Source organism: Lynx rufus, unplaced genomic scaffold (genome assembly GCF_022079265.1).
Source record: "Lynx rufus isolate CCGP_SWC_20201006 ecotype Redwood Valley unplaced genomic scaffold, mLynRuf1.p SCAF_2, whole genome shotgun sequence".
Lineage (NCBI taxonomy): Eukaryota > Metazoa > Chordata > Mammalia > Carnivora > Felidae > Lynx > Lynx rufus.
Window position 1 is genome coordinate 210,665,458 of NW_025814834.1, and position 12,443 is coordinate 210,677,900.

The 12,443-nt window shown below is 40.5% G+C and overlaps 1 protein-coding gene across 1 annotated transcript in view; it reads left to right on the forward strand.

Moving 5' to 3' along the window:
- Nucleotides 1-12,443, forward strand: part of FBXO42 (F-box protein 42) — a 95,949-nt gene that overhangs the window by 40,430 nt on the left and 43,076 nt on the right. The window contains exon 2 of the mRNA XM_047082802.1: nt 8,919-9,185. Within this exon, the coding sequence (XP_046938758.1) occupies nt 8,936-9,185 (250 nt within the window). The 5' untranslated portion in view covers nt 8,919-8,935. The remainder of the gene's footprint in view (nt 1-8,918; nt 9,186-12,443) is intronic.

Genomic DNA, 12,443 nt, shown 5'->3' on the forward strand with positions numbered 1-12,443 from the left:
AGACACAGAATGGGAAGCAGGCTCCAGGCTCTGAGCTGTCAGCCCAGAGCCTGACGCGGGGCTCGAACTCACGGACCGCGAGATCGTGACCTGGCCGAAGTCGGACGCTTAACCGACTGCGCCACCCAGGCGCCCCTAAATAAAATTTTTTAAACAAAATTTTTAAATTCAGATTATATAACATTTTAATTGTAGGATTTTTTTCCCCACAAAGCAAAGTGTTAAAGTTTCCCCCACAAACCACAATAGTGGTTCCCAAAAATAGTCATCCGCACTTATTATCTTGAGGGTGTGTGCATAAGTGTGTATATGTGTGTATGGTTTCCTTTCTTGGAAGGGAAACCTTTTATTCAAACACTGTGATCTTCCACCTTGTTCAGGTTTTTAAATGTCCTTTTGTGAAACTATAGTAGATGGCAGGATTTGTGTATACGGTGTTTCTTTCCCCCTTGTCCTTATTTGGGAAAATAAAAATTTGTTGACCCTACATCAGTCCAAAAAAAATTGCTGATCTATGAAATTCAGAAGTCTGGGAACCACTGTGAAAGAATCTTTCCGCAAAAGGCTAAGAGAACCCTGGCATGCAGTGGTTTTTGTGCAGTCCTCTCTTGTCAGAGGGAAGGTGCCTGATACTGTATGTTTTTAATTTAAGAGTAAAAATTCCCACTTATTCAGGCCCGTTTTTTACTCTCTGCTCTCTGGTTTTGTTAGTCTTTAGCCATCTGAACTCCGATTTCATTGCTTTTTATCTTTTTGATATGGTTTGTTTCTTTCATGAGAATATGTAGGAATTAACATTTAGGTTTTGTTTTTGACTCAAGAATCAATTCATAAAGTTGTGTTTGTTCATTCAGCAGCCTTTTGTTGAGCTTGCCTGTGTGGATGCAGAAAACAATTTTCTATCCTGCCCTAAGGGGAGAGTAGGAGGCAGGCAGACAACTGCAGTGTAGTAATTTCTAGTACTGCAGGCATATATGCAGTATTGTGGGAGGCATAGCATGTAGAGAGAGGTAGGTATGTTCTGAGCATTTCCTATAGCCTGATACAGTCAACTTTGAGTTAATACAGTTTACTACTGTTACAGTATGGTTATTTGCTCCTTTTGCATTTTTCTTATTTTTTAAATTTTTATTTATTTTGAGAAAAAGAGAGAGGCAGAGGAGAGGGAGAGAGAGAATCCCAAGCTGACTCCATGCTGTCAGTGCAGAGCCCAACCCAGGGTTTGGTCCCACAAACTGCGAGATCATGACCTGAGCCGAGATCAAGAGTTGGACTCCCAACTGACTGAGCCACCCAGATGCCCCCATTTTTCTTAATGTCTTAAATAATTATTTTTGAGAGGGAAAGAATTTCCAAACCCAGAATAAGGCACCTTTTAAAAAAAAATGTTTATTTATTTATTTTGAGAGAGAGAGGGAGAGAATGCGAGTGGGGGAGGGGCAGAGCAAGAGGGAGACAGAATCCCAAGCAGGCCCCGACTGTCCGTGCAGACAGAGCCTGACTTGGGGCTTGATCCATGAGCTGTGAGATCACGACCTGAGCCAAAATCAAGAGTCAGACGCTTAACCGACTGAGCCACCCAGGACGCCCCAGAACAAGGCACCCTTTTAATGTACCTTTTTTCTCCTCTAACTCCTCTATGATTTATACTGTACTTCAAATGAAAACCTATTGTTTAAAATTGTTATATGTTAAATTATTACAATCCAAATTATTCTATACTTTGTAAATTACTACTGTCTTAAAATCTGAAGATTAAAAAAAATCTAATAATTTAAGCTCTCACACAATACAAATTTGCATGTTAAAGTTCTGTTATACTTTCTACCAAATGAAACATTTTGCTGAACCTAGTATATATGGTTCCTCCATATGGAATTTTCAGAACCTAGAGTATTTCCATTCATGATACGAAACCAGCACATTTTTCTTGACCGTTTATACTTAGTAATAACAAATCCTTTAGCTTCTACATATGAATATGGAGAACTGCCTGAGAACTGGTCCATTTCTGTCATAAAGTGCTTTCATTTAATATCAGCCATTGTGAAGAATAGAAGTATACTAAGTAGGTAGTTTGGCAAAATACTTTATTTCTCTATTTCGTTGAAGAGAGTCTTCATTAGATAACACATTGATGAGTTAGCCACTTAAAAAAATTACTGCACCTGATATCTCTTTTAGGTTTGGAGTGCTTTACGGAAACAGCTCTCTGAATTTGCTTGTCAAAATAGCTCACAGTTTGCTAATAGCAACAGTCGTTATGCCGAATTGTTCTATTTCTAGACTTTGTCACAACATTGACTGTCAGGAACTAAGGAGTTTCCAGATTATGAGCTTCTGTTAATGTGGATAAAATAGTAAGTAGTGTGTACAAGTGGTAAAACACCCATCAAGTAAGAGATAGTTTTTACCTTTGTCCTAAAGGTAGTTGTGGAAAGTAGCAAAGCATATCATTTCAAGGGATAGTAATTTGAAGATCTTTATCCCTCCACCTTCCCCCATTTCATTCTCCGAAATCCTGCCTATTCTTCAAAGTTGAAATGCTTGCCTTTGTGTAATTTCCTGCTCAGACTAGTTGGAAGCCATCTCCTCCTTACCTGAACTGCTAAAGCTTCTTGTTTCATACCACAGGTCTGTCCTGTGTTGCTGTTCTTTATTTAGGTGCCTTTAGTTCTTACCATGTTAATCCCCTTGAGAGGAAAGAGTGGCATCTCTCTCTCTCTTTTTTTTTTTTTTTTAAATTCTCATGGGATGTAAGCACAGTATTTTCTTCTTTTATTTTTTAAGTTTATTTATTTTCTGAGAGAGGGAGAGAGTGCTTGCACAGAGATGGGGGGTAGAGAGAGGGAGGGAGAGATAGCAGGCCCCATGCTGTCAGCGCTGAGCCGACTGGGGGCTTGAACTCATGAATCATGAGATAATGACCTGAGCCGAAATCAAGAGTCAGATGCTTATCCGACTGAGCCACCAGGCACCCCACACAGTATTTTCATGTATAGCAAATGTCTCATTGATATTTGTTGAACGCATGAAGGTATAAATTTTTATTTTCCCATTTTCTTTTTTTTTTTTTTAACTTTTATTTTTTTTGCTTAGTTTTGAGAGAGCAAGCAGGGGAGGGACAGAGAGAGAGGGAGACAGAATCCCAAGCAGGCTCCATGCTGTCAATGCAGAGCCCAATGCGGGTCTCACAAATCGTGAGATCATAATGTAAGCCGAAATCAGAAGTTGGACACTTAACCAACTGAGCCACCCAGGCACCCTCCCCATTTTCCCATTTTCTATAACTCTTTCATTTGACTTAGTACAATGATAATGTATGTTATTAATAAGAAGGCCTTGTTATCTTAGATTGAATCATTTTGTGGTGTTCTATAAATTTCACTTAACAGTATTTTATATTTTTAGGAGTAGAATTTAATACCTTTTAGCTCATGTTAGTACTGCTAAGGTGGGTAACTTCATGAGTTCATATTGATATCCAGAAGCCTCAGAAGGCCTCATGTTGAGGGATGACTGGGGTGCTTTTCCATTCAATTCAGCCACATGATTTTCAGTTAAGTCTCAGTGCTTTATTTTACTGTCAGTAAGAGGTTCCCTTATTGAATTTTTGAAAAGCTTTTTGAAATTGTGAAGAATAATCTCGATTGCATTTTAAATGTTTGTTTTTGAGAGAGTGAGAGAGAGAGAGCGAGAGATAGCATGCACACGACGGGGAGAGGCAGAGAAGGAGAGAATCTCAAGCAGGCTCCGGTCTGTCAGTGCTGGACTGAGCCACCCAAGGACCCCAATCTTGATTGCATTTTAAATCTTCAGGTTCCTTTTAGGTAGGTGAAGTGTATTTTGATTTCCATAAAGACATGTTTACTCCAAAAGGATTGTCAGATGTCTAATGTACAGAAACCAAGGCATAGTTAATCAAATATTGTACTAGGATCTGATAATAACTTTTACATGGATAACGAAGTAGTTTTGTTCCCATCCTGAATTTCTGTGAATTGATTTTAACTCTTTCCAAGTTAATCACTTTCCTCCAAGGAGTTCAGAGTAGTTTGTTGATATCTGCTACCTTTATAGAATCTTCATATTGGTAGGGAATTTTCATTACTTATGGGTAAAGAGGTTTTCCCACGTTGTTCTGTGTGACTTACCCTGGATCACACAGCATTATATAGGCAGACTCTCCATCTCAAAATCTTAACCTTAGTTTATACTTCAGAAGGGCAAGGTATTTGGATTTTTTTTTTTTTTTTTTTTTTTTTGTAAATAAACTCTACACCCAATGCGGGGCTTGACCCTGCCATCAAGAGTCACATGCTCTACTGCCTGAGCCTGCCAGGTGCCCCAGGGCATTTGGATTTTTGAAAGTGATTTGTATTCAGTTGGATGTGGTCTGGTAGTATACTGTATATAGTATAGTATAGTATAGTAGTGATACTACTGGGCCAAATAAATGGTTTCTCTAGTACCACCCATCTTGACCTAGCCAAGGGTCATTGGGTCTGGCTCAGGAGTCCAGCAGCAGACTCACAGGCCAGTATACACCTTAAAAGGCCAAAATTCAAGGGACCAGAGAGAGATGCCCATTCTGACCAATAAAATACCTTGACAGCAGCCTGTAACATGTAAGGGTAGGGTCCGCTATTCCTGAATGTACTGACGATGTAATTTCGATTATAAAATAACAGGAAGTCAGCACAAGGGTGTTGTGAGTCCTTGTGCTAATTTGAACGTCTAGTGCTAGCGAGACAAGATGGCCAGGCAAATGGTCTCTGCCCTCAAGAAGCTCAGATTCCAGTAAACCAACTTCGTTTGATGTTTGCCCCCAAAACTTGGGGAAACTAAGAAGGCTTCACACAAACGTGAAGGGTATGGAAGATTTTTTTTTTTTAAAGACTTCATGATCTCGGAGTTGGTTTGAGCCCTATGTTGGGTCTAGAGATTACTTAAAAAAATATATATATATCTTTAAAAAATAAATAAATAAAGACTCCATGAAAACCGTGGCACCTGGCTGTCTCAGTCTGTAGAGCATGCAAGTCTTGAGTTCGAGTCCCACATTGGGTGTAGAGATTACTTTGAAAATAAAATCTTAAAAAATAATAAATACTTCATGAAAACCACATTCGGTGAGTTAACAACAACTGCATGTGAAATGTTTTATAGGGCTTCTTTTGGCATGAAAAAAACTGTTTCAAAATGCCTCTATAGCCTGTGGGAATGTGAGTGATGATTTCATTACCTAATCATGGAAGTGAAAATGAGGGACCGTGCAAATTGGTGCTGGAAGTGTAATTACAAGGAATTACATCTGAGCCCATCCCTGTGTGTTCTCACTGGCATTTGTGCTCAAGGCCAAGTTTGCAAACATGCCCCCAGGAGCATCGGGTTTGGTGCTTTTGTGGACAGTAAAATGGTTGAATGGTGAGAGTTACTTAAAACTGGGGATTACAAAGGTTTGCATCCCTTTATGTAGGCTTACTAAAGGGAGTAAGAAGTTGTTTTATTGAGCCAAACAAATTTATTTTGCTTGGGGGAAAAATAGTATTATACAAATAACCTTTTGCAGTCTTCATTGATTCAGTTTGTTCTGAAGCAGACCCTAGACTCACAGTCTGTCGAGTTGTTGAGTAAAGAACAACTATATTTGAGATCCTATGTTTAATTCAAATGTGAAAGATGCAGCCAAACTTAAGGAATCTGTTTCTTTGGACTCTTTTCCTTGGTGAATTCCAGAGCTGAGTGGGAGTTAAAAATATGAGAAAGTCAATAAATTAGGGAAGATAGCCAGTGAGAGGTGAGAAATGATAACTTGTAGAGGGGAGAAAAAGAGGGAATACGGGAAGTAATTTTTTTCCAGTAGTAAAAGGTACCTTTTTTATCCCCCAGAAAAAATTTTTAATTTTTGTTTTATATTGTACCCCAAACTGTACTCTTTTGGGTAGGTGTTGGACCTGGAAATGGAAAGGCCTCCTCTAGCAAGTTAAGCATGTGGAAGAACCGCTCACCCAAAGTGGGTATGTGCTATGGTAACAGTAAACCTACAGTAAACACTCCTTCCCTGCTGCAGGGGAGTGGAAGACATTGCCACCACCTTCCTCTGCCGCTGCCCCAACGAGGGGGGGGGATTTCGGCTGCCCCACTGTGTGTATAGCTCGCCACCAGTCCTTCACCATCAGCAGGACTCCAGCAGCCACTCTGCCAGGATACATTGTCTTATCATGAGCTAATTTGATAGATGAGTTTCTTGGGAGCAGTTTCATGACTTGATTCATGTTTTCATTTTCCTTAATGTGATCATCCTTCCAGTTTTTAAGATGTACGCAATTTCCTGTATGATTTATAGGAGTGGCAAGGTGAGGTGGGAAGCTTCCCTTCTTTGCTTTCCTTGTCCCCCTCACCTTTGGGAACATTTCAGATCTTTGTTCATTTTGTTTTGTTTTGTTTTTTAAAGATTTTATTGGGGGTGCGTGCCTGGGCAGCTCAGTTAGTTGAGTGTGCATCTATTGATCTTAGCTCAGGTCATAGTCCTGGGTCATGAGATCGAGCCCCACGACAGGCTCCACGCCCGCTTAAGATTCTCTCTCCCTCTCTCTCTCTCTCTCTCTCTCCCTCCCTCCCTCTCCCTCTGCCCCCTCCCCTGCCCTATCTCTCTTTTTATTTTTTTTTTATTTTTATTTTTTTTCAACGTTTATTTCTTTTTGGGACAGAGAGAGACAGAGCATGAACGGGGGAGGGGCAGAGAGAGAGGGAGACACAGAATCGGAAACAGGCTCCAGGCTCCGAGCCATCAGCCCAGAGCCCGACGCGGGGCTCGAACTCATGGACCGCGAGATCGTGACCTGGCTGAAGTCGAACGCTTAACCGACTGCGCCACCCAGGCGCCCCCTATCTCTCTTTTTAAAAAATTATAATAAAAAAAGGATTTTATTTTTTTAAGTAATCTCTGTAACCAATGTGGGGCTCGAACTCACAACCCTGAGATCAAGTGTAGCATGCCCTGCTGACTGAGCCAGCCAGGTGCCCCTAGAACATTTCAGATCTTTCTCAAAACCCCAAGTGTATTTCAGAATCACTCTTCTTTTCCCATTATTTTTTGTTCTTTACATCAGTGCTCGAGGCAATGCTGGAAATTTGTAAGGTGAATGGCATAGTGAATGGTCTGGGTAGGTATGTGTGGTCAAGGGGAATAGGTGTATTAGAAAATAAGAAAACAAACTCAGATGTCCTTTCAAGAAAAGACTTCCTGCCCATCTGTAAGGAGTGTAACTGAAGAAAGCTGTTAGTCTCTTCAGGGTCAGCCTCAGCTTTGGAGCAGCCCCCCAGCCAGTGGCTGAGCAGAGCAATGACAGATATGCTGCATTCTGGAGCCTTCTAAATGGCTGCCTTGTTCCAGGCGTTGTCAAATCTGCATCACACTCTGCTCCCCCCGCCCAGTCCTGCTTCCTTCTTTTTTCTTCTCACAAGACTTCTCCCCATGAAACATTTTTTCATTCCGAATTTTGTTTTTTTAGCATTTGCTTCCTGGGTAATATAACCTGTGACACACTTCTTACATAAATCACCCTACTCCCTTCATTTTACTGTTTTTTACCCCAGGCTGTGCATGAAACATCATGGGAATGGTGTGAGTGAGTTGCCTGCCTCTGCATGTATATTTCAACATGTGCTCTTTCTAGAAAATTTAGGGAATAGAGAAATTAAAACTCAATCATAATGATTTTTTTAAATACCTTCACAAGAGGTAACTTGATAATGGCTTATTTTGATAAACTTTAGAGAAGTGCATTAAACATTAAGTGCTCATCTTGGTGAATTTATCACAAACTGAACATATCCATATAACATTACCCAATCAGGAAACAACTTCACCAGCACCCCTGCGGCACTCACTTTGAAGAGCATGAATTAATTTTACCTGGTTTTGAATCTGATATAAGTGTGGCCATGTAGTATGCACTCTTCTGTCTTTGGTTCAGTGTTGTGTTTGAGAGTTACCTGTGTGGGTGTCTCGCAGAAGTTCCATTGTGTGAATGGACCACAATTTATCTGTAATATCGTTGATGGGCATATATATTATTTCTGGTTTCTTACTCCCTAGATCTGTTTTGATGTTTTCTAATACAAATGTTGTCTAGTATTTGGTATTTTAGCTGGGTAAGCCTATTCTTGGAACGTTTATTTTCCTTGTAAGTGAATTGTCTTATGTAAGAAGACTTTGTAAGAAAAACTTTTCTTAATCCACATCCTCAGAATGTTCTTACTACTCTTTATAGGACCCTCAGTTAGTTTTTCCTTTGAAGTCTGAGGTCTTGAATCATGTTACTGGCCAAGGGAGTTTAGTTGCTGTTCCTTTTGCTGTCTGCCAGTCAGATGCTTGCCTTAGAGGAGCTGTTACGGAACAACTTTCGTGTTTTATGGTTATGCCAGAACTCGGCTGTCATTCTGATTTACAGTGGAGAGAAAAAATATAATCAGAAGCTTTTAGGGGTGCCTGGGTGGCTCAGTTGGTTGAGTGTCTTACTCTTGGTTTCAGCTTAAGTCATGATCCTGGGATCGAGTCCCGCATTGGCTCCACACTGACAGTGTGCAGACTACTTGGGATTCTTTCTCCCTCTCTCTCTGCCCATCCTGCATGCATTCTCTCTCTCTGTCTCTCAAATAAGTAAGTCTCAAAAAATAATAATAATAATAATAAAGAAGCCGTTAGGGATTTGTTAGATATTTGGGATGGGCTTGGTATTTGAGCTCTACCTGTCAAATTAAGGTGGCTCTCAACTAGTGTGGGAAAGTGCTGGAGAACAGATTTCACACCGAGGGTCTAAAAAATATCATGTGCAGCTTGGATGCATGTGCCTGAGTTATTTCAGAGCTTCTGACGGTGTATACTGATGTTTGTTCATTTCCCACTATAGCTGTTGAGTGGAATGTCATGGCCAGCTCCTCGGACAGTGAAGATGACAGTTTTATGGCCGTGGACCAAGAAGACACTGTGCTGGAAGGGACAATGGAGCAAGATGAGGAGCCCCACCCGGTACTGGAGGTGGAAGAGACTAGACATAATAGGCCCATGTCTGAGCTGCCAGAAGAAGTTTTGGAGTATATCCTGTCCTTTCTTTCACCGTACCAGGAACACAAAACTGCAGCCCTTGTCTGCAAACAGTGGTATCGACTTATCAAAGGTACTGTGCAAAGTGGAAGGCTTATTTATCTATTTAAATTTGTCTTAATGGTTTATTTTTGAGGTCCCAGTTTCGTTTTCTCCTTTCTCCCTTAAATTTATTGTGGTTCTAAAATTTAGTGTTAGACAATTAACTGTACATTTTCCTTTTCTCTTAATTCTGGTTAGTTTTATGAACAGCTTGGATTTTGTAGTATTTAATCCAACTTGCAGTTTTAAAATGTGGATTCTTTTTTTGCATATTCTTAGAGTTGGTCTGGTAAATTGTGTTGTTCTTGAACAGACGAAGCAGGGATGGATGTGGGATAACAGTACAGCTAATGTTAATATACCTCTTACCATTGTCAGCCACTGTTGTGACTGCTTTACTATCCTCACAGAAAACTCTGAACAGGTGAAGAAACAAGAGTGTGAGAGGCATAGTTAAGTAACTTACCCAAGGTCACACGGGTATCACGGGGGATCGAAGATCCACATTCAGGCAGTCTGGCTTTAGTGTCCGTGTTCTTTAAGAGGATATCATTTTGTTTCTTAAAGTAGCTAATTGTGGCAAATATGGGATTGTGCAAGTATTTACTGCTTTATTTTATCTCTAAGTGATAAAGGCTCTATGCATATCTTTTACTTTTTAAAATGTTTTTTTTTTTTAATGTTTATTTTCGAGAGAGACAGACAGACAGAATGTGAGTGAGGAAGGGGCAGAGAGAGAGGGAGACACAGCATCTGAAGTAGGCTCCAGGGTCTGAGTTGTCAGCACAGAGCCTGACAAGGGGCTCGAACTCATGGTCCCGCAAGATCATGACCCAAGCTGAAGTCGGACGCTTAGCCAACTGAGCCACTCAGGCGTCCCTCTTTTACTTTTAAAAATGAGTTTCTCCTCTTTTTCTCCCATTTTTCTCTCTCTTTTTTTTAACGTTTATTTATTTTTGAGAGAGAGAGAGAGAAAGAGAGAATCTGAAGCAGGCTCTGTGCTGACAGCAGAGATGCAGGGCTCAAACTCACGAACCATGAGATTATGACCTGAACTGAAGGTAGATGCTTAACCAACTGAGCCACCCAGGCACCCCTTCTTTTGTTTTTTTTTTCAATGTTTATTTATTTTGAGAGGGAGAGAGAGAGAGAACACACGAGTGAGCATGAATTGGGGAGGGTCAGAGGGAGAAAGAGAATCCCAAGCAGGCTCCTCACTGTCAGTCTACAGAGCCCTACTCAGGGCTTGATCCCAAGAACCGTGACCTGAGCCAAAATCAACAGCCAGCAGCTTAACAGACTGAGCCACCCACACACCCGTCTTCCATTTTCTAATCAAGTTTTCAACTTTAGCTAAATGTTGTACTTACCAGGGGTGGTGTATTTTTAATTTAATAGATAGCAGTTATTTTTTTTACATTTACAGTTTTACATTTACAGTTACATTTTAACTGCAAAGGGCCCATTTTTGAATGAAGACCAAGCCAGTGGAATAAACTTTGATCAAGCAGTTTGTTCCTTCCTAGTGGGAACAGGCAGTCAGAAATATGACAGGAAAAAACCTTTAGATCAGAATCAGTCTTAAAATCATTTCCTTTCATCAGGGTGGTTCTCATGGGGCATGGGGTCATTGTCAATTGCTCAGAACCCAACCTAGAAGGCTGAGGACCAGCTGTGTTGAAACCGTTTGCTGGGTCCTGTGCTCATCTGCTTACAACTGGTAATGCTTGCTTTCCCTTTGCAGATTTAATGGACCCTTCAGTAGAGATTGAATGCTTACCCTGTGAAAATAGATGATTTCACCTCTAAAATAGAGGTGGAAGAATCACAGATGAGGGGCTATGAACTAATCAAAGTTACGAGTTTATTCTTGGTTTTATATGGCATTCTTACTGTTTTGATATGTATGTATGTGTGTGTATATATATATATATATAACATATGCTCATAGGTATGTGCATATGTATGTATATATACATATGTATGTATATGCACATACATATATGTATACATACATGCATGCATACATACATATACATACATTTATACACACACACACACACACACACACTTTTTTATTTTAAAGAGGGAGGAACCCTAACCTAGCACTCACAGTCTTAGATCTTCTGGGAGAAGGAAGTCACTGCCAGGATACCTTCTTCTTTCCCCCTCTCTATCATTATGTTTCTGTCCCTTATTCATTACTGCCTTACCTCAATTCAACATTTTCAAATCTGTTACTTTCTTCATCAGAGTATAGTTGGCACTGTAGTTACACATTAAAGATGACTATCTTGGGGCGCCTGGGTGGCGCAGTCGGTTAAGCGTCCGACTTCAGCCAGGTCACGATCTCGCGGTCCGTGGGTTCGAGCCCCGCGTCAGGCTCTGGGCTGATGGCTCGGAGCCTGGAGCCTGTTTCCGATTCTGTGTCTCCCTCTCTCTCTGCCCCTCCCCCGTTCATGCTTTGTCTCTCTCTGTCCCAAAAATAAATAAAAAACGTTGAAAAAAAAAATTAAAAAAAAAAAAAGATGACTATCTTTTAATATTCCAGTTCTTAACTGTGAGTTCAGCCAAAGGATAGTAATCATCATTGGAAAACATTTTTAAATACTGTGATCCTGCTTAAGGATCCACTAAGGTGACATGAATTAAAAAATGACACATTCTTTCAAAGTGTAACATAAATTATTGTACTCTTCATTCAAAATGTTGCTCTTTGAAATAAGGTAGTCATTTCATGTGTTAAAAACATAGATTGTTCCAGAAACATGAAGCTCTCACCTTTTAAAAAACAAAGACTTTTATTTTTCTTTCTTTCTTAAGAGAGCTCAAGCTAGGAAGGGGCAGAGAGAGGGAGACAAAGGCTCCAAAGATCCTAGCAGGCTCCATGCTGACAGCAGAGAGCCCAAAGCAGGGCTTGAAATCATGAGCTGTGAGATCATGGCCTGAGCCCAAGTCAGACGTTCGCCTGACTGAGCCACCCAGGCGCCCCCATAGACTTTATTTTTTAGAGTGGTTTTAGATTCACAGCAAAATTGAGCAGAAAGGTCAGACATTTCCTGTTTTCCCACATCCACAACCTCCCCTACTATCAACATACCCTGGTGCATTTGTTGCAGTTGACAGACCTGCATGGACACATCATCATCACCCGAAGTCCAGAGTTTACATTGGGGTGCACATTCTGTGGGTTTGAACAAATGTGTAATGATATGTATCCACCATTATAGTACAAGCGCTCACTTTTTAAAACAGCTTTCCTTAGTTGTAAATTCATCATTTCATAATT